Source organism: Eriocheir sinensis, chromosome 10 (genome assembly GCF_024679095.1).
Source record: "Eriocheir sinensis breed Jianghai 21 chromosome 10, ASM2467909v1, whole genome shotgun sequence".
Classification (NCBI taxonomy): Eukaryota; Metazoa; Arthropoda; class Malacostraca; order Decapoda; family Varunidae; genus Eriocheir; species Eriocheir sinensis.
Window position 1 is genome coordinate 1,612,678 of NC_066518.1, and position 20,109 is coordinate 1,632,786.

The 20,109-nt window shown below is 44.9% G+C and overlaps 1 protein-coding gene across 5 annotated transcripts in view; it reads left to right on the forward strand.

Moving 5' to 3' along the window:
• The window catches only part of LOC126996424 (uncharacterized), a 76,686-nt gene that overhangs the window by 52,327 nt on the left and 4,250 nt on the right, over nucleotides 1-20,109 (forward strand). For all 5 annotated transcript variants that reach the window (XM_050856839.1, XM_050856840.1, XM_050856837.1 and 2 more), the window contains 5 exons: nucleotides 3,286-3,622; nucleotides 16,550-16,679; nucleotides 16,969-17,039; nucleotides 18,529-18,571; nucleotides 19,254-19,469. In XM_050856839.1, the coding sequence (XP_050712796.1) occupies nucleotides 3,550-3,622; nucleotides 16,550-16,679; nucleotides 16,969-17,039; nucleotides 18,529-18,571; nucleotides 19,254-19,469 (533 nt within the window). In that variant the 5' untranslated portion in view covers nucleotides 3,286-3,549. The remainder of the gene's footprint in view (nucleotides 1-3,285; nucleotides 3,623-16,549; nucleotides 16,680-16,968; nucleotides 17,040-18,528; nucleotides 18,572-19,253; nucleotides 19,470-20,109) is intronic.

The window sequence follows — 20,109 nt, forward strand, 5'->3', positions numbered from 1 at the left end:
TAACGTAGATGAAGAAGGATTATTATTAGGAGCTTATGAGCTGAACTCGGAGAAGGCAGAAGAGAAAGAAGGATAAAGACTTTTTAGCTTTTATTAACAAAGAGAAGGAGGAAGGGAAGGAACTGGAGGAGGAATGTGAAAGTGGTTTATGTTAACGTAGATGGAGAAGGATTATTATTAGGAGCTTATGAGCTGAACTCGGAGAAGGCAGAAGGGAAAGAAGGATAAGAATTTTTTAGCTTTTATTTATTAATGTAGATTGGTGATACTGTGAAAGTAAATGGAGATGAATTGAAGTTCCAGGACCAAGAGAATGGGAAGGAGGAGAAGGAGGAGGAGGAGGACGATGAGCTGAAAAAAAGGTGTAAGAATAAAGAATATGCTTTTACTATTTCAAAATTAATGGAAAGTTATCAAGTTTCGTATAAAGTCATCTGCTCACCTCTTTATCCCTCATCAACCCTTTCCAGCTACATATATGACTTTAATATTTCCATTTCAGGGCTAAGATTGCTCTTGTAACTTTGTTCCTGTTGTACGCGAGTTCGTCGCTTTGTCTCTGGCCGATTGTACGCTCAAGTTTCTTCTTTTCCGCATTAACATTAAGTTCACTTTCTGAAAACAATTAAAGGTATTATTTTTAACCTTTTAACCTGCTTCAAGTGGAGGTTCCTTCAGAAATTTAGTTGATCTCTTCATTGTCAAGATTTTACTCGTAGATATGGGCTGCATACTGTTTTGTATGCTGACTACCCTCAGATCTGCCTCTTCAATAAAGTGTATGACTGATCTTCAACACTTTTCGTTCTTTACCAAGCCTGCTTACCTGATTGAGTCCTACAACACTGTGCTTGATTATGTTTTGGCCTAAAGTTCCGTCAGGCTTTCATGACGGGACCTGTTGGTGAGCCCCTGCACATTAGTGGCGCAAGCAAGTGTTGTATAGTGGCACCATTCTTGCTTGGCTCATGCTGCCCTCGGAGCTCCACTTGATCGTCTTTAGAGAGTTTTCGCTTGACAAAAAATTGACAGCTCATAGCGGCGGGCGGGACTTGAACCCGGGCCCTCCAGGACACCACGCCCACAAGCTGACCACTCATCCATAGCTACTCCTTAATTACTAAAAAAAAGATCAGCTTTCGTTTTCAAAGTCCGTGTTTTGCAATGCAAATGTTCAGTAACAAATGGCGGCCTGGCCCATTACCCCGTATATTCTTAGCCCCCTTGCTCCGGAGTGATCCTGACCGCCGCCGTAACCAAGCACTCAGCTGCCGCCTCAGCCTGCCGGGTACTCGGGGCCGTTAGTTGAAATTTCTGATAATTTTTTGGAGAAAGGCATCCGGGCATTCACACTGCTGGCTTTGTGATGAGATACCTACCTCTCTTGGTCCGGCTGCTTCCAATAGTCCCGTATGTATGGCTGCACCCGCCTGTCATGGCTCTGCTAGATCACTGCAACGCGCTAGCCTGTTTAACCACGTCAGTGTGTTGCTTCAATGATAGTAAATGATACGTAAATAACTGATACATTAACACACTAAAAAAACACATAAACGTGAATAAATGGAACATATGAATAACTTACTCATTTTAAAGCGAATAGACTTCCCGGAACTCTTGACCTCCTACCGAACAGACGACCCGCCAGGTCAGGCAGCGGAGGTCACTGGCGGAAAAGTGGACGATTTTCTCATGTATTCATTCCATCGTGGCCGCGACGCTTGTTGAGACCAGAAGTGGTGTATTCACGAGAAAGTGGTGTTATTAGCTATTGACAGACGAAGGGAAGGGAAGGACGGAATATTGGATTTGTGGAAGAGAGGTACAGAGCGAGGAAAGAAGAGAGAAAGGATGTGAGAGAAGAGAAATAGTGAAGAGTCAGGAGGGATGGAATGGGTAAGAAGGAAAGGGGAAAAGTAGATAAGAAGTTAGGAAGAAAAGCAGAGAAAAAGATAGACGGAGAGGAGGCGGTTCGGAGAGAAGGGAAGAAGAGTGGAAAACATGCATGTGACTTTTCAGATGAAAGGTCCATGTAGACATTTTTATGGGTCTGTTTGTGACTGGAGTCTGGTAGTGCCGAGTTTGTACCTCTCGTTCGATACCTTTGATGTCTGTACCCTTGCCGAGTGTTGACGACGTGTAGGTTTGGTGGTGCAGTTTTTCAGTTTTCCTGCTTCCTTTATACTGATTTCTTTGATTATTTATTTATAGTCTTTACATAGCTCACTGCTTTAGCATAACAATAGCTGCTTAACCCCCTTTCGTTTGAAAATCTTATGTCATTTAATAATTGCAACAGAAGCAGTAGTAGAAGTGTCAATGGTAGTAATTTTCGTGGTAGTAGTAGTAGTAGTAGTAGTAGTAGTAGTAGTAGTTAATGCTGATGTTGCAGTACAAAGGGATACAGAAAGACAAGAGGTTACAACAGGAGGCCATCATTCCTACACATAACAGCTCCTTAGAATCCCAACCCACACATCTGTCTAAGTAATCCATTTGAAACTCTCTGTCGCAGTGTATCAACTAAACTTCGCAATCATCTTAATTAAACTTAATCGATTTTACTCACCAACGACCCAGTTAGCGAGTCAGCAGATTTTGCTTAACTCCTCTCTGTCCCTGAGTTTGCCTTGCTGATACGAGACGAAACTAGACAACACGAGACGAAACAAGTCTATAATGAAGGACCAGCACTTAATGAACGCTAGGGGAGGGAGAGGACGAGGGGGCAGGGGTGTGTCAGGCAGCTGGTACAGGGGTTAGGGGTGTCAGGGGGGAGAGGCAGAGGGTCAGGCGTTAATGCATGAGCCATTTGTGTCAAGGAGGAAGCGAGTGACGGCTACGATGTTGCTGTCGAGATGTTGATTTGATGTTACGTGACCCAGGACGAGTGTGCGACGGAGGAAGAGAGAGAGAGAGAGAGAGAGAGAGAGAGAGAGAGACTAACGGTTGGAAGAGAAGGAGAAACGGAGAGAAAGAACAATGAGAAAAGAGGTGGACATTAACATCCCCACTCAACTCCCTAAACACACACACACACACACACACACACGAGACCACGCAGCAAAAGTCAACAAGGTCCTCGCCAACGAAACTCGAAAACAAGAGTCTCCTCCACTGTTCACACCTTTTTCCAGTACCTTTTCCAACACCCTATTTATTACGCTATTTCTGTTATCATTGGTGGTGTTGTTATAGTTGTAGTTATTGCCATTGTTGTTTGTTCTTAAGCACCTCCAGGAACAGTTCTCTCTAACACGCCTTTGCTTTGTTCCTTCTCTGCAGCAGGAAGAGAGGCGTCGTGCGGACCAGCTGACGAGTCAAACCAGTGACGCAACACCCACCCACCGCCAGCCAATCACGAGCCAGCCTGCAATGACGTCACGGGGCGCGGGGGACACACCACTTCGCCAGCGGGAGAGGCTGGGGCGCGGCATGCCAGGGGGTGCGCGCTACCTCACTGCATGACTCCCTGCTGCCCCCCCCTCTTTTCTGCCCTCCTCGCTGCCCCCCTCGCTGCTGCCCCCCACCCCCCCTCCCCCCACGGCCATGGAGTCACGGGTCATCATCCCCCCCACCCTCCCCACCTTCGGCCACGCCACCGTCTACGTCTATCCCACAGGTGAGAGAGAGAGAGAGAGAGAGAGAGTAAAATGTCTTCATCTATGTTTTTTCCAGTGTGTTTTTCAGTGTGTGTGTGTGTGTGTGTGTGTGTGTGTGTGTGTGTGTGTTTCAGTGTCTGTTTTTTTCAGTGTGTGTTTCAATGTGTGTGTGTGTGTTTTTCAGTGTCTGTTGTTTTCAGTGTGTGTTTCAATGTGTGTGTGTGTGTGTGTGTGTGTGTGTGTGTGTGTGTGTGTGTGTGTGTGTGTGTGTGTGTGTGTAAAAACGAATTGGTCTATTTTTTCTCTCTTATTACGGTGCGGGATTTGGGATTGGGGCCAAAAGAGGGAACATAACCTGCAAATTTTCGAAACTGTTTGATATGAACGAGAATGCGAGGGAACAAATCATCCTCTTTTTCGTCGTGTTCCCTCCCCCAACCCCCCCCCACCCCCACACACACTCCCCTCCCTTTTTTTTCGGTTTATGCCCCCCTCCCTTTCCCTCCACCCTCCTTCCACAATTCGTCTCTGTATTGCTGTTTCCTCCTCTCAGGTTATCCAATTACACACATTTTTTCCTTCCCCTTTTCATCCTCTGCCTCATTCTCTCCTTTTTTTGCTTTCTTTTTCTCTTTTTTAATTGCTATCTTCCCCCGCCATACCTCCCTCTTATCCTGTTTTCTTCTTTCTCCCTTTCCATTCTTCCTTTTCCTATTAATTATCCTCTCAGTCGTTTTTTTCCTTCTTTTACATATGCATTGTTTTTCCTCTTTTCTTTCTCTCTTACTTTCTTTATTCTCTTTCCCCGCCATGCTTCCCCGTTATTTTATTTTCTCCTTCCCTTCCTGGTAGCTGCGGGGATCATGTTTCTTAAAGGCCCCTCTAAGCGAGAAAAATGAGAAAAAAACATCACACACGCAAACCATTTCATAATATATATCAACGCATTTGTGATCAGTTTATGCAGCATCTATTTTTGGGGGGTTTATATCATAGCAAAAATCTGGCCCGTCGCTGGTACACGGTATAGCCACAAATTTGACCCGTCGCTGCTACCGGGTTAACATTCTTCCTTTCTCTACTAACTAACCTTCATGCCTCATTTTGTTTCCCTTCTTTATCCCTACATGCTGAGAACGACAGCCTGGCAACGTTGCTCAAACTCTATTCCCTCCCTTTCCTTTTCCTGTCTTTTTCCTCCCATTCTTCTCTTGTACATCTCCTCCCTTCTTCCATCCTCTCACCAACTTGGTCATCCCCTCCTCCCTCCCTCCCTTCTCCCTCTCACCAACCGTCTCTTCATACTCCCTCCCTGCCCTTTCTAGCGTCTTCCCCTTTTCCTTTCCTCCCCTTTCCATTCCCCTCTTCCTCCTCTCGTGTTTCCTCCTTTCCTTCTCTCCTTTTCTCTCCCGGTTTTCACTCCCTTCTTCCTTCCTTCCTTCCCTCCTTTCCTTACTTTCTATTTCTTCACTTTTTCCTTCCCATTCTCTCTCCTCTCTTGCCACCCTTGCTACCCCCCTCCTCATTCTTCCTCTCCTCCCACCAGTCTTCTCCCCACCCACCTTACTCCTTCCCTCCTCCTTTTCTTTCCCTCCCATATATTTTATCCTTTCCTGCCTTCTTTGGTTATCCCCTCCTCCCTTCTCTCCTTCCTTCCTTCCTTCCATCAGTCTTATCTCCACCCAGTTTTCTCCTAAACATTGGTCCTTTCCTCCTCCAGTTTCTCCCCTTCCTTATCTATTCTGCTCTCTTGTCTCTCTCCTCCTTCCTTCCTTCCTTCCTTCCACCTATCTTCTCTCCATCCACCCATCTTTTTCCCTAGCCTTTTTCCTCCTTTCCTCCTCCATTAATTTCTCTCCCATGTCTTTTCTCCTTTATTGCCTCCTTAAGGGGCTATTACACTGGGCAAATTTTCCGTGGATCTTCAGTCAAACCACGATTTCCGCTGGCGTGGTTCTCATATTTCCGAGGTTTTCTGACGTGTCCACGATCTTCCAAAGCTACGGCAGATTTCACCGAAGGACGACGGTATTACTCACCATCATCATCAGCAGCAGCAATAACAAGAAATAAATGAGACCCACGCTAGCGGAAATCGTGGTTTGAATGAAGATCCACGGAAAATTTGCCCAGTGTAATAGGCCCTTAAGCATACCCCCTCCTCCCTTCATCCTTCCTTCCACCAATATTCTCTTCTCCCAGTTTATTCTTCAACCTTACTTCCCTCCTCCATTTCTTTCTATCCCATATCTCTTCTCCTTTTTTGCCCTCATAGCTTACCCCCTTCTCCCTTCTTCCTCCCTTCCATCAATATTCTCTCCATCCAGTTTACTCCTTAACCTTACTTCTCTCCTCCATTTCCTATCCTCCCATACATTTTCTTCTCTGTTGCTTCCCTTTGTTTGTCCCATCCTTCTTCTTTTCCTTCCACCAAACTTCTCTCCCTAACTTAACTTCTTCTCTCCCTCGTTTCTTTGTCTCCATCATCTTTATCCTATCTTGTTTCCCTTCCTCCTCCCACCGGCCATCTCCCCCTTCTTCTATTCTCTGTTCCTTTCTTATCTCCCTCTCTACTTTCGTTTACTCTCCCCTACCCCCCCACCCCTCATTTCCTTTCTTCTCTCTTTATCCTCCCTTTGGTCCTCTTTCCCCCCCTCTCCCTCTCTTCCTTCTCTCTCTTTTTCCATTCCTTTCCCACCCCCTTCCCTCGTTCCCTCCCTCTTTCCTCTCGCTTCGCTCCTCTATCAAATGTTTTCTGGGTCTTTGCAATTCCAATTAAACTTAAGGACCCGGATAAAGCGGTAAAGGAAGAGATGAAGGAGATAAGAACGAGGAAACGGAGGGAAAAAAAGGGGGAATGCGAGATAGCGATAAGAGGAGAAGAGAAGTTATGCGATGAAGAGGATGGAGATAAATAAATAGGGAAATGAAGGTGAGTCGGAGGTGCATTAGGGAAGGAGAAGGATGAAGCAGAAGACGATGTATGAAAGTAAAAGGCAATGGTTGTAATAGTGAAAGAAGATAAGAAATAAGAAATGGAGGAGGAGGAGGAAGAGGAGGAAGAGGAGGAGGAGGAAATGCTGTTATGGATGAACTGTGGAAGCGTATTTGAGAGAGGAAGTTAGAGTGAGAGGAAGGAGGAAAGTTGAGAAAGAGGAAAGACAGAAGGGAGAGAAGGAAGGAAGATGGAGTGAAGAATCATAGGCTATGGAGGTAAAAAATGTTAGTGTTATAATGAAGGACTTATAAGAGGAGGTATACATAGAAGAGGAGAAGGAATAGAAGGAGCAGGAGGAGGAGGAGGAGGAGGAGGAGGAGGAGGAGGAGGAGGATGCAAGAGTGAGTGGTTTAATGGATGTCTTAAGAGAGGAACATGAAGTGAATGAAATTTAAGTAGCAGCGAGTAGGAGGAGGAGGAGGAGGAGGAGGAGGAGGACATTTATATAAACAAGAAACTGGACTTTGATGTAAAACGACCAGAAAGTAAACAGAAGACGGAGAGAGAGAGAGAGAGAGAGAGAGATGTAAAATGAGGAATATAATTAAACTTTCCCGTACTTAGAGTTTCCGTTTCCTCCACTTCCCCTCCCTCCCACAAACACTCTCTCTCTCTCTCTCTCTCTCTCTCTCTCTCTCTCTCTCTCTCTCTCTCTCTCTCTCTCTCTCTCTCTTCATCTTCGTTACCATTCTCTATCTTCCTTTCTTCTCCTCCCATTTTACATCCTCCTCCGCCTTTCCTTCATTCTCTTCTTCACCTCCCTCCCCTTTCCTTTCGCCCTCTCCCTTTCTTCCTCTGATTCTCTTTTTTTTCCTTCCACGCTCATTCCCCTGCTCTCGTATCGTTAATTGGGTTCTCTTTTTCATTTACTTTGTTTCTTTTCTTCCCCTTCTTTCACACCCTCATTTTCCTCGCCCTCTTTCTCCTTTCCGCTTCCCCTTATTCGTTTTCGTCCTCTCTCTCCTCCTCTGGCATTCTCTCCTCTCTCTTCCTCCTTTCCGATTCCCCTCCACTCTTATTTCCTGCCTGAGTTTCTTCCTCATTCGTAGTTTCTCCTTTCCTCCACTCCTTGACTCTCTCCTTCCTCCTTCTTCTTCTCGTTTCTCCTCCATTCCTCTTCTGTCTGTGCGTCTTCCTCATTCTTGTTCTCTTATTTCCTCTTCTTTTCTCCTCCTTTCCTCTCCCGGTGCTTCTTCCTCGTTGCTGTTCTCTTTGTCGTCTTTGAGTCCCTTCTCGTCCTCGCCCTTGTGTTCCTCGTCCTCGTCCTCGTCCTCTCCCGCGAGACACTCAGTGGCCGGCAAGTCAATAGCGACGCAGCCTCTCATCCCCCCTCGACCCCACCAAGCTGTGTGCGTGTGTACGTGTGTGTGTGTGTGTGTGTGTGTGTGTGTGTGTGTGTGTGTGTGTGTGTGCTAAGGCGTCAGAAGCCGCTTGGAAAACTCACATGCAGTCTTTTGTGTGTGAGCTCTTTGATTCATCTTTTACAACAAGCGTTTGGAGAACATATAACATTGATAACTGAGTCTTTAAATGCAAGGAGGAAGTCTGTTTTATCACCTCATCGTGTTCAGTATCCCGTTTCTATTCATGAACTATCTGTGTGTGTAGTTACCACGGATTTAACTATAAGTGCTAGAATGTGTATAATCAATCTTGCCTTACATTATGTTATCTCGTGTCCACCAACAGATTCTTCGTGCGGACATAATTCCTCCGTATCTTCCCCTCACAGATGTTCTTCGCCCTTCCCCTACCTGACCCCGAGGCCCTAAGACCTGATGAAGTAAATTCCTTTTCAAAAATATATTCTTACTTCTCCTCCTCCTCCTCCTCCTCCTACCAACAGTTAATTAACCACTCCATAGCACCTCTCATCCACGCAGCCATCCATTCATCTACGTCAGGCCCTCGCACGTACACACGCACACACACACGCACACACACACACACACACACTTCTACTACTACTACTACTACTACTACTACTACTATATAAGGTTCAGACAACACAAAAACACGCCTTTAATAATATAGGTAAGAAAGAATGTCTCTGGGTTTCACAAATGGGTTCATCAAGTAAAACGGAACCTGGAGCTTTTATTGAATTTTTCCTTGTTTTGACGCTCGATTTAACTCCTTTGTTGTCAGAGAGAGAGAGAGAGAGAGAGAGAGAGAGAGAGAGAGAGAGAGAGAGAATGGGGGAGATAATCCGCAGTAGAAAATTGTGGAAACTCTGAAGCAAAGGGTTTGAATAAAATTTAAATAGTAATAATAATGACAATAAAAATAATAATAATAATAATAATAATAATAATAATAATAATAATAATAATAGGAATAATGAACATACAAACAATAACAGCAGCAAAAGTGATGATTCATGTAATAACAACAATAACAATAATAATAACAGTAATAACAGTAACAACAATAACAATATCAGCAACAACAATACTGACAGGCGCAGGAATGGCTGTTCTCAAACTAATGTTGAGCCTAATGCTGTTTTTTAGTTTATTTTCACCTGTTTTCATTTTATTTTCATCTGTTTCCCAGCTGTACATTTTTACCTCCGGGCGTTATGTGACGATTTTCAAGTTCATTTCACTTGTTTCGTATTTTTCATTTTCATCGTTTCTCGTTATTTTTATAGTTTGAGAAAAAAACTTTAGAGGAGGAGGAGGACGGGTGGTGTATATGTGTTTCTCTATGGCGTTTTTAATGGCAAGCGATACATACACAAAAAAAATATTTAAATTATGGATTTTCTAAATGGTGAAGCTCCTAAAGGGGTGCGCTTTGGGTATGACGGCGCGGGGCGGAATAGCGCGGCCGGGACCGTGTCTGCTGAGGCCATCATGTCCCGAAGTTTGAGTTGTTTTATTGTTTTGTTTCTCTTGATCGGAGCCGTGGTCGCATCCCATCCGTTTTGCTTTTGTTTTTATTTTTCGTGTTTATGATTCCTAATACATTTGTCTTGTTTGTTTTACTTTATATAAGAGGTTTTTTTATATGTGATATCTCTGTGAATTGTTTTGTTATTTGGTGTTGTATGTGTGATCTGAAGGAACTACGTGTCTATTCAGAGGAGCTGGTGTGTGTGTGTGTGTGTGTGTGTGTGTGTGTGTGTGTGTGTGTGTGTGTGTGTGTGTGTGTGTGTGTTCGTAAGGCTCTCCTCCCGCCTTCACTTCGGCAGTAATTAAGGTTCACTGAAGTTTAACTGCTTTCCTTGTAAGCTAATTATGAAGTCATGTAAATATTTTCGTTGTGAAGTTGCAGCGAAAATTCAGATTGCAGAGGCGTTGAAAAATATACTAGTGAAAACAGTGATGGTTCAGCGCGCACTTTTTACCTTTTTTTTTGTGCTGGGTAATTAATAATGTGTCTTTCCGGAACGGTGATTTTGGCGCAAATTTCCTTTCACAAAATTTTTAACTAATATGAACACGTTTCTGTCCCTCTGTCTGTCTGTTTGTTTGTCCGTCTTAATGCTCGTATTCGTTATTGTCTGTGTCTTTCTGGAGGAGAAGTAAGAAAAAGAGAGGAGGAGGAGGAGGAAATGAAGGATGACGGGGAAAACGAGGAAGGGGAATGAAGGATAATCGAATAAAATACTGACTCACTCTTTATTTTCAGTACTATTCATATTTATGTTCATCTTTCTTCCCATCATTAGAAGAGGGGAGAAGGTGAGAGGAGAGGGAAGATAGGAGAAGGAGAGAGGAGGTAAAATAGAAACGAAGCGAGAGGAGGCGAAAAGAAATGAAGAAGTCGAGAGATAAGGTGAGAGAAGAAGATGGGAGGGGAGAGGAGAGAGGAAATGAGAGGAGGAGAGGGAGAGAGGGGGAGAAGGCAAGCGTTGGCGTTGGGTTTAGGTTCACGGTACAGAAGAAGGCTCAGACTTCCACCAGGGTCATAAAAGTACCCCTGGAAATGCCCTAAACTCCCACGAAAGACTAGTAAATTACGTGTTCTTGGGCGCGGAAATGTTTAAAAATATGGCCCTAGATGTGCTCCTTGCCTTGGTATTGTGAGTAGTTTGTTATCGTGATTGTCAGTGGGTTCAAATTAAGCGCCTATTTTACGTGACAGACAACCGTGGGACACATCTATTAAGTGTTTGCGTGATTACCAAATTTACCGTAACAGTGACGTTCATTTTCAAAGCCTCAGTAGTTGGTATAATTTTTTGCGTGATTGATCATCATCGAACAAAATTTATGTAAATGTGATTGTGAATACCTAACTGGCTTTGATCACGACTCTCGTTAGTGAATTGTGATTTGACTGACACTCGCCGAACACACATATAATTTAAGTGTGATTGAGCGATTACCTGATTTGCTTTGATCGCGGCCTTAATGGTGTGCGTTCAGGGCCACAGTGGTTGTAATGGACCAATCACTTCTGCCCGTCCTGGCTCGCCGCGCCGCGCCACACATCATTAGGGAGCGTCCCGGCCGGTAGAGGACAGGGCGGCGACCCGTGTTTATATCCACTCCGTCCTCCTCTGCTGTCTCCTCCTCCGCCTCCTTTCATCCTCTCCCCCTCTCTCTTTCTCTCCTCTCCTCTCCTGTTTTTCCTCTCGCCCTCTCGCCAAACTTTCTCCCGTGTTTCCCCTGCCACCCCACTTCACTGCCCCATCCTCATGCTCCCTGCCGTGCTCCCGTCCTGACCTGCCCCAACAGTCCGCGTGATGAGGCGCAGGACACGCACGACAGGACTGATATATAGACGCATTATGTGCCTGTTCTATTTTTGTAGTCGCAGAGGAAGCGAACCGAGTGCCTCAGACTCAGAGAAAGGCCTAACCTCCCTCCCTCCCCACCTCCTTTCCCGCCCTGGAGAAAAGAAAGGGAAACAAAAAGGCTCTCCAAGGGGTGATGGAAAAAAGGTTAACACTGTTCTAAAAGGTCAGGCTGGTCCCCTCGGCGCCTCGATTCTCCCCACCGTATAGTGCTCCCCCTCTCCCACCCTCACCTCTTCCCCTCTCCTCCTCTCGTTTTCCCTCTCCCCTCCTCCTTCCGTCTGTCTCTCGCCTTCTCTCATCTCTCATCGCCTCCTCTCGCCTTTGTTTTTTTGTACCTCCCCTCTTCTTCTCTTATCTTCCCTCTCCTCCCCTTACCTTATCTCTTGCCTTCTTCCTTATCATTTTTTTGCCCCTTCTCGTCTCTTCCTTTTCTCCTTCTCTCCTGCTTTCTCCTTTATTTAATGCTTTCTCTTTTCTCCTTTTTTGTTTTGTCTCGCCTGTTCCTCGTTCCTTCTTCTGTCTCTTCTCTCTCCTTTTCCCCTTTCACCCTCTTCCTTTCTCTATTCACCTCCCGGCACCTGTATCCCTCTCTCTCTCTCTTTCCTCCCTCTCCTCCTCCACCTCCTCTCATCCACTCCCTCTCTCTCTCTCTCTCTCTCCCCTCTCTTCGCCTCTCCTCTCCTCGCTTGTTTTTCCTCTCGCCCTCTCGCCAAACTTTCTCCCGTGTTTGCCCGCTTAGTTTTATTTTCTGCTAGTGTTTTTACTATATTGTCACTCCCCGGACCCGACTTTCCGCTTTGGCAATCCTACAAATAAAAAAAAGAGACTCATGGAGTAATCGGAGTTGTACCTCGTAAGACTGTGTTGATAAATAAGCATGTTGTGTTGATGTTGTTGTTGTTCTTATTGTTAAGACATCGACAGCTTTGGAAATAAACCTACAATGCTCTTAGGACCAGACAAACAGATAGACGGATAGACAGACAGACAAACATGCAGCTTAAGTCCGGGAATTATGGAAGACGAGTAAAATTGGGAAAGGCAATATTGGAGATTCGCGGAGAGAGAGAGAGAGAGAGAGAGAGAGAGAGAGAGAGAGAGAGAGAGAGAGAGAGAGAGAGAGAGAGAGAGAGAGAGAGAGAGAGAGAGAGAGAGAGAGAGCAAGGAGAGTAGAAAAGAGAAGACAACTACAAAACGGGAGAGGGTAAAGTTTGAAGAAGAAGAGAGGAGAGAGGAGTAGAGAGGAAAGGAAAAGAGAGAAGGGAAGAAAAAAAAACAGAATAGGAGAGAAAGGGAAGGTTAATAAGAGGCAGTGTGAAAGAAAGTCGGGAAGAAGTTAATGAAGGGATGGAAAGGAAAGAGATGATAAAGAACGAGAGAAGGAGGAGGAGAAGCAAGGAAAAAAAGATAAAGAGGAGGAAGAGTTTGATGATAAGGAGGAGGAGTCAGAAATGGAGGAGAAAGAGATAGAAGGAGGATGATTAAGAGAAGGGGATGGGGAGAGAAACAGCTTAGAAGGAGAAGGAACAAGAGGAGAAAGAGGAGAAGGAGGAGGTTATTAATATTATTATGCCATCTTAAGACATAATTGCTTCACTAAGGAGTTGATGTTGTGGTGAAAGAGAATTATGGTAAAGGGCGTGGCGATGAGAGAGAGAGAGAGAGAGAGACCAGCGTAGTGGGTGGTGTTGCGTGAAAGGAGACGGGGGTGGTTAAGGATCTCGTTTCCCTGTGGAGGTCATTTGTCTGAAGTGGGTCGTTATCTGGACACACACACACACACACACACACACACACACACACACACTGGGGCCTTGGCGTCGTGGTGTGGCGGATGTGGTGGCGTTGTGGTGCTGTGATGTGGCGTGCTGCTGTGGTGTGTTTTGTATGGATTTTAAGACGACGGAGGGAGAGGAGAATGATTGAGTGCGGCGATGCGGGGATGTGGTATCGTGTTCCTGTGGTGTTATGGAAGCAGTGAAGGGACTTAGAGGATGAGAATAGACGTGTGTGTGTGTGTGTGTGTGTGTGTGTGTGTGTGTGTGTGTGTGTGTGTGTGTGTGTGTATTTACCTAGTTGTATTTACCTAGTTGTAGCTTTATAGGGCCTGGGCTTTACGCTCGTGTGGTCCCGTCTCCGTATCTGCATTTATCCACATTTTCCTTAAGATTTATCCAACTTGTCCTTAATTTATCCAGCTTTTCCTTAAATTTATCCAACTTTTCCTTAATTTATCCAACTTGTCCTTAATTTATCCAGCTTTTCCTTAAATTTATCCAACTTTACCTTAAATTTATCCAACTTTTCCTTAATTTATCCAGCTTTTCCTTAAATTTATCCAGCTTTTCCTTAAATTTATCCAACTTTTCCTTAACTTATCCAGCTTTACCTTAAATTTATCCAACTTTTCCTTAATTTATCCAACTTGTCCTTAATTTATCCAACTTTTCCTTAAATTTATCCAACTTTTCCTTGTGTGTGTGTGTGTGTGTGTGTGTGTGTGTGGCGGGCCTTCTACCATCTTGCACTTCGTTATCCATTAAGAAGAAGGAGCGTCCCAATGTGTACTAGTCTATCGCCACACTGTATTGGAACGCGATCCCTTCTTTGACGAGTTCCACCTTATTAGTATCGCCTCGTCTCCTGGAGCTCCGTGTTTGGCTTTGCTTGTGACTCCCTTGCTCTTTCTGACTCCCTCCACGCTTCGCTGACTTCCTCTGTGCCTTTGTTAACTTCCTTGATAAGTTGCCGGACAGCTGTTGACTTTTGGCTCCTCCGTTTCCTCCTCTTCCTCTTTCGTCTTGCGCTGAACGACTGAACGTATCTATTGCGTGGCCATGGCGAAGCGAACTGTGGAAGTGTTTGTTCTTTTCTACTTGTCTTGTTATAGAAAAAAAAGTGTCCGTTACTGAAATATGATTAGCTATATGATATTACTTCTTATACTGATGGGTCATTATGCTTAACAAGCTAATGATTGACTAATGAAAGAGGGTAATTATTTGCTTTGTGATATATTTACTTGCGACTATAATATTCTAACTACATTTAATTACTGTGTTATTAAATTTCAGTACGGCCATTGGGTGAGACTCTTTAATGCAATATAGGGTGACGGTCTGTCTGTTTCGGGCTCGTTATTCATGTATGCTAATAAGACCGGGCTATTTTTTATCGACACACACACACACACACACACACACACACACACACACACACACACACACACACACACACACTAGCTCCTCCCCTCTCCCTCCTCTCCCAATGCTTTTTCCCCTCCATTGCGCATTCTATCCTCCTCCTCTCTCTCCCCTTAATTAACACTTCTTTCCCTTCTCTTATCTATCGCCCTTTCCTTTGCCCTTTAGCGTTGACTTCTTTATTCTTCTTGATCTTGTTCATTCCGCTGCTTCTCCCTCCTTCCATGCTTGCCGTCTTTCCATGCTAATTCTCTATCGTTCTTTCCTGTAGCCTACTCTTTAGTAATGCTCTCTTCTTTTTCTGTTCTGCTCCTTTGTTCTCCTACTTCTCCCTTCCTCCATACTTGGTCTTTTACTTACCATTTCTGAACCCTTCTTTACTCGTCTTTAATCCCCTTCCTCAGCTCCTTCCTCCTCCTCATCAAATTCTGTTTACCTTCCTTTCCCTCCTCCCTTCAGCTCTCCATTTCATTCTGCTTCTCTGTCTACCTTTCCCTGCGTCTCATTTTCACTCCCCCCTCCCTTCCTTCCTTCCCTCCAGCTGCTTCTTCCTGACATCACCCTCAGGCTCATCCTTTCCTTCCCCTCCTTACATGCTTCTCCTTTCCTCTCGTCACTCTGCCATTTTTTCCCTCGAAGCTATTTTCAAGGTGTTCATTCTTACCATCTGTCTCCTACTCCTTCTTTCGTCCTTTCACCTCGGAGTTACCTTTTTCCTCATCCTCCCTGCCATCTTTCCACTCACCCCTGTTTTCAAGCTGTTCATTCCTACCCTCACCTCACTCTCCCGCTCACTCCATCTCCTTTCATCCTCTCACCTCGGGGTCACCTTTTCCCTCACCTCTCCTTTCAAGCTGCTACTCTCTCCCCTCGCCCTCCCTCCGTGCCTCCCTCGCTTCCACCTCCTCCTCTCACCCCAACTTTAAGAACTCGCAGTACAACCCCAGCTTTAAAGGTCCACGGCCAGGTAAAGGTGTTGCAATCTCCTTTCTCTCCCTTAGTTTTCAATCCATGCAATGCAGTCTTAATACCCACCCTATTGTGCAGGTCCGGAACTGATATTACACACACGCACACGCACACACACACACACACACACACACACACACACACACAAGGCTTAGTATCCTCATGCGGACAAGCACTCCCGGTCTTCCATGCACCCAAATCCGTTTTCCGATAAAAGCGGCTTATCGGCAACGAAATGCATAAGAAAGAGGAGGAGCAGGAGGAGGAGGAGGAGGAAGAGGAGGAGGAGGAGGCGGCGGAGGAGAAGTGAGGGAGGGTTATCGTAGCTATAAACATAAACATCATCACAATTGCTCTTTTCTGATATTACGTTCCCGCTTGAGGCCGCAAGAAAACGTTTGTTATTTGTCGTAACGTTTGCCTGCGGGTGATGTGTGGGCGGCCCGAGGCGTCGGAGGTGGAGGAGGAGGAGGAGGAGGGGGAAGGGGAAGGAAGGAAAAATAGGAGTCGTTTGTTATTTGCTTTAATATTTGCCCGCTGTTCACGACGACTTTGCCTTGTTTTTCATGCTTAAGTAGGTCACGAGGAGGAGGAAGCGAAGGAGGAGGAAGAGTAGGAGGAGGAGGAGGAGGTGGGCTACGTGAAGGAGGCAGGAAGGAGAATGAAAGGCTCAGAGGAATCATTTGTTATTCGTCAACAAAATGCCAGGGGGCGAAAAATGCAAAATGTCTTCAAAATAGGTCAGGAGGAGAAGGAGGAAAAGGAGGAGGGAGAGGGAGAGTAAGGAGGAGAAAAAGTAGGAGAAGGTAAGACGTAGAGCTAAGAAGAGGAGGAGGAGGAAAAGGAGGAGGGGGAGGAAGAGTAAGGAGGAGAAAAGGTAGGAGAAAATAAGACGTAAAGCTAAAAAGAGGAAGAAGAGGAGGAGGAAAAGAAAAAAAGCTGAATGAAGAAGGTAATACGGAAGCACTTGCAGCGTCAGAGGAGGAGTCATGAATAGCGACTAATGTGGTGTGTTTGGTGCTTGCAGTGGCGCCGCGGGTGGTGGTGGTGCCCATCATCACGTGCATCATCGGCTTTCCCGTGCTGGTGATGCTGGTAATCTGCGGCCTCAGGTACAGGGCGCGGCGGGCTCGCATCACCGCCAAGAACGCCCACAGGTGAGGTCGCGAGTAGGTGTGTCTGGCTGGTGCTGGGAGGGATGTATGGAGTGCGTGTGCTGAGATGGTGTGTTTGTTGATTAGTCTCACCACTACTACTACTACTACTACTACTACTACTTCTGCTTCTGCCACTACTACTACTACTACTACTACTACTACTACTACTACTACTACTACTACTGCTACTACTACTACTACTTGTACTACCTCATAGATAACTAAATAATAATCGTACCCAGTCTGTTATCGTTGACTTCCTCCCTTAACGCCCCTCTTCCCCCCTCAGCGTGGAGTCCTCCGGGTCGGCCCTTGAACTCACCTCCGGCTCCTCCATCCTGTCCAGCCGCTGCACCAACGGTAAGTAGTATCCCCTTAAATGTGCGTCGTGCCTCTGCCCTGAAAGTGTCGTACTCGGTCATATAATACGTGGATATTGTCGTAATGTATCAGGTCAAAATATTATCGCATTACGTTATCACACTCAAAAATATTGTGCACTGTCGTCATTTATCAGAAAACTGTTGTACAATACCTGAGCCGGAGAGGCATCGTACATTCTGGTAAAAAAAGAAAATTGCCCAATGAAAATGTTGCCTTGCTTCAAACAAAGGAAGATAACATGATTCTGAGAAAGTTGCGAGACAGGAGAGTTTCTAGGTCTGTAACTTTTCAGAGATGTTCAATGTTTTCTTTTCATAATGCCAAGTATTTCACGTTTTGAAAAATAAAAACGAAACTATCTGCACCAAAATAACGATACGCTCTGCCTGGGGATAAATGGATACTGACAAAGCTACTGGTAAAAATAACGTTAATAATTTTGAAGATTTGATGATAATGATGATGATGATGATAATGATGATGATGATATGAATTTTGAAGAGTAAGGTTGAAAATATTTTAAGATTATCATACCTATCTACTGATCCTTTGTACACTTACGTATTCATGTTCCTGAAAATATTGTGAAAGAAATCAATTCACCCGGGCTCCATGAATCACCGTTTGGAATGAATATGGAAATTGGGGAGTGAGTTATGGGGGAAAGCCTCTTCATATGCTAATACGCCGCCTTTGACAAGTAACACACACACACACACACACACACACACACACACCAGGAACGTATAAGTTATCAGACAAAGAAATGGTATGTTCTAAAATATGAAATATGTGTAAGATTCAAGCAGAAAACGTTAAGGCAGAAAATAAGATGGCAGAAAGAAAAGATAAGAAGGAGGAGGAGGAGGAGGAGGAGGAGGAGGAGGAATAAGAATATGATTGGGAAAATACAGAAGTAAGAAAGAGAAAAAGAACGAGAAGAGATGAGGTGGAGTGAGAGGGAGGAAGGGAAGTAAGAGAGACGAAAGGAATAAAAATGAAAAAAAAAAGAAAGCGTGTAAAAAGATAAACAGAAAATGACTCCTCGAGAAACCCTTTACATAACACAACCTCACCAAACAATGAGGCGGAGAAATCTTGGGACGAAAGAGAGAGAGATATCATTCAACCACGAGTTCTCAAGTTTGCCTAGAGTCAGCAACTTCATTTTTCTCCCTTCTATTATATTCTTCAGAAGCAGAAAGCAAAGAGAAAGAAATTAGAGAGAGAGCTTGCCTTTCATGGATGCGCTCGGATTCTGGGGCTCTTGCAAACCCACAGACAGACCTCGGGCAAGACAAAATATGATGACCTCGATTCTGGGATACATTAGCGAGCCGGTGCTGTCTGTTGTGTCTACCTGTATTAATGTCTTTTCGTAAATAATAATGATAGAAATATTCCTACTGTCGTCCAGGTGTAATGTTCTAGTTATCTCACCTCGCGTTTTCTCTTTCTCTTACAGGAAAAGCTCACCGGCTGAAAAAGAGGAAGAAGGCCCTTGTGAGGTACGGAGATAGATGGATAGATAGATAGATGGATAGATAGATAAACAGATAGATGAATAGATAGATGGAGATACAGATGGAGAGAGATGGAAAGAGAAATGGAGAGAGAGAGAGAGAGAGAGAGAGAGAGAGAGAGAGAGAGAGAGAGAGAGAGAGAGAGAGAGAGAGAGAGAGAGAGTCATTATATCTAAAACTTTCCTGTGTTCGCTCTTAACTCCTTCATGTGTGCACAATGGTTGAATTTATAACTTTTTATCGTGATTTGATATTTAGTGCAAACTCTGCGTTGCATTTACATTATTGATTTTGTTATATTCTCTGCCTGCCCCGTTTTAACACTCCCCTCCTCTCCTCTCATCTCGTCTCCTCACTTCTATATGCTCTTGTTCTCTCTCTCTCCTCCTAAACACTTCTTATCTATTCGGCTCTTCTCCCCTTTTCTTTACTCATTTCTCCTCTCCTCTCCTTTCTTTTCTTCTTCTCGCCTTTCATGTTTTCGTTTTTTCTTTTCCTTTCTTTTCTCTCCCATCCTTTCCTTTTCTTCTCTTCTCTTCTCTTTCCTCCTCTCTTCTCTCTTCCTCCCCTTTCCTCATCTCTCTGTTCTGGTCTCTTCCCCTCTTCTCCTCGTCTCCTCCCTTGCCCTACCCTCCCTCTCTTCCCCTTCCTCACTCTTCTCCCACAGGTTCAAGCCGATGCCGGAGATAGACTTGGACACCGTCGTGGAGGAGAAGTCCGAGTTCGATGCTGAGGTGACGGCGACTGACCTGCTGACGACCCCAGAGGAGCTGATCATTCCGGAGGAGACCACGCCGCCCGCCTCCTTCAGGGCCTACAGGTATATGGGCGCCGTCAGCCAGCCGCCCCCGTCACACTCCCCCAACAAGGCGTCTCCGTTCAGGTAGAGTTTGATGATGTTTGCCTGATTATTTAAACGTGGTGTTAGGCTTCATCGACGATAATGTGGTTGATTTGTCTTTTTTGAGCCGTTTTTCAAAGACGTGTTAAGTTTTGGGGGGCACTTGTTACGACTGCGTTTGTAATATATCGGCTCAACTCTGTGAAAACCCAACACTTCTGACTAACCCTCGTCCCGAAACTGGAATTAAAAGGCCAAACTAGCCACAGAACTTCATACTTACTAATAGCATGTTTAAAAAATCTTGTGGTTGTTGTCTTTGTGTTCATGTTTTTTGTGTGTGTGTGTGTCTAGGAGAGACCAAGGGGAACACAATAAAAAAAATGCTTGTAATTCAGTGGACCACAAAAAAGTGTAAAGTAACCCCTCAAGTTATCAAATTTTGTTTAACGGTGTTCTGATACTCCACAACGAGACTTAAGTGCAGGTTGCAGCGCTTTCCTGGAATTACAGCTATGTCGATGTGACTTGCGATTTAAGTGCAGTACGGTTGTAATTTTCTCCCTTACTCTAATCCTCTAATAAGGTCGCAGCGCTCTTATTTGTTATTTTGCTGAGCTCTTTTTTAAATCATTTGCAGCGCTCTCCTCTCCTCAGGGTGCAACGTTTTCTTGCAGCACGG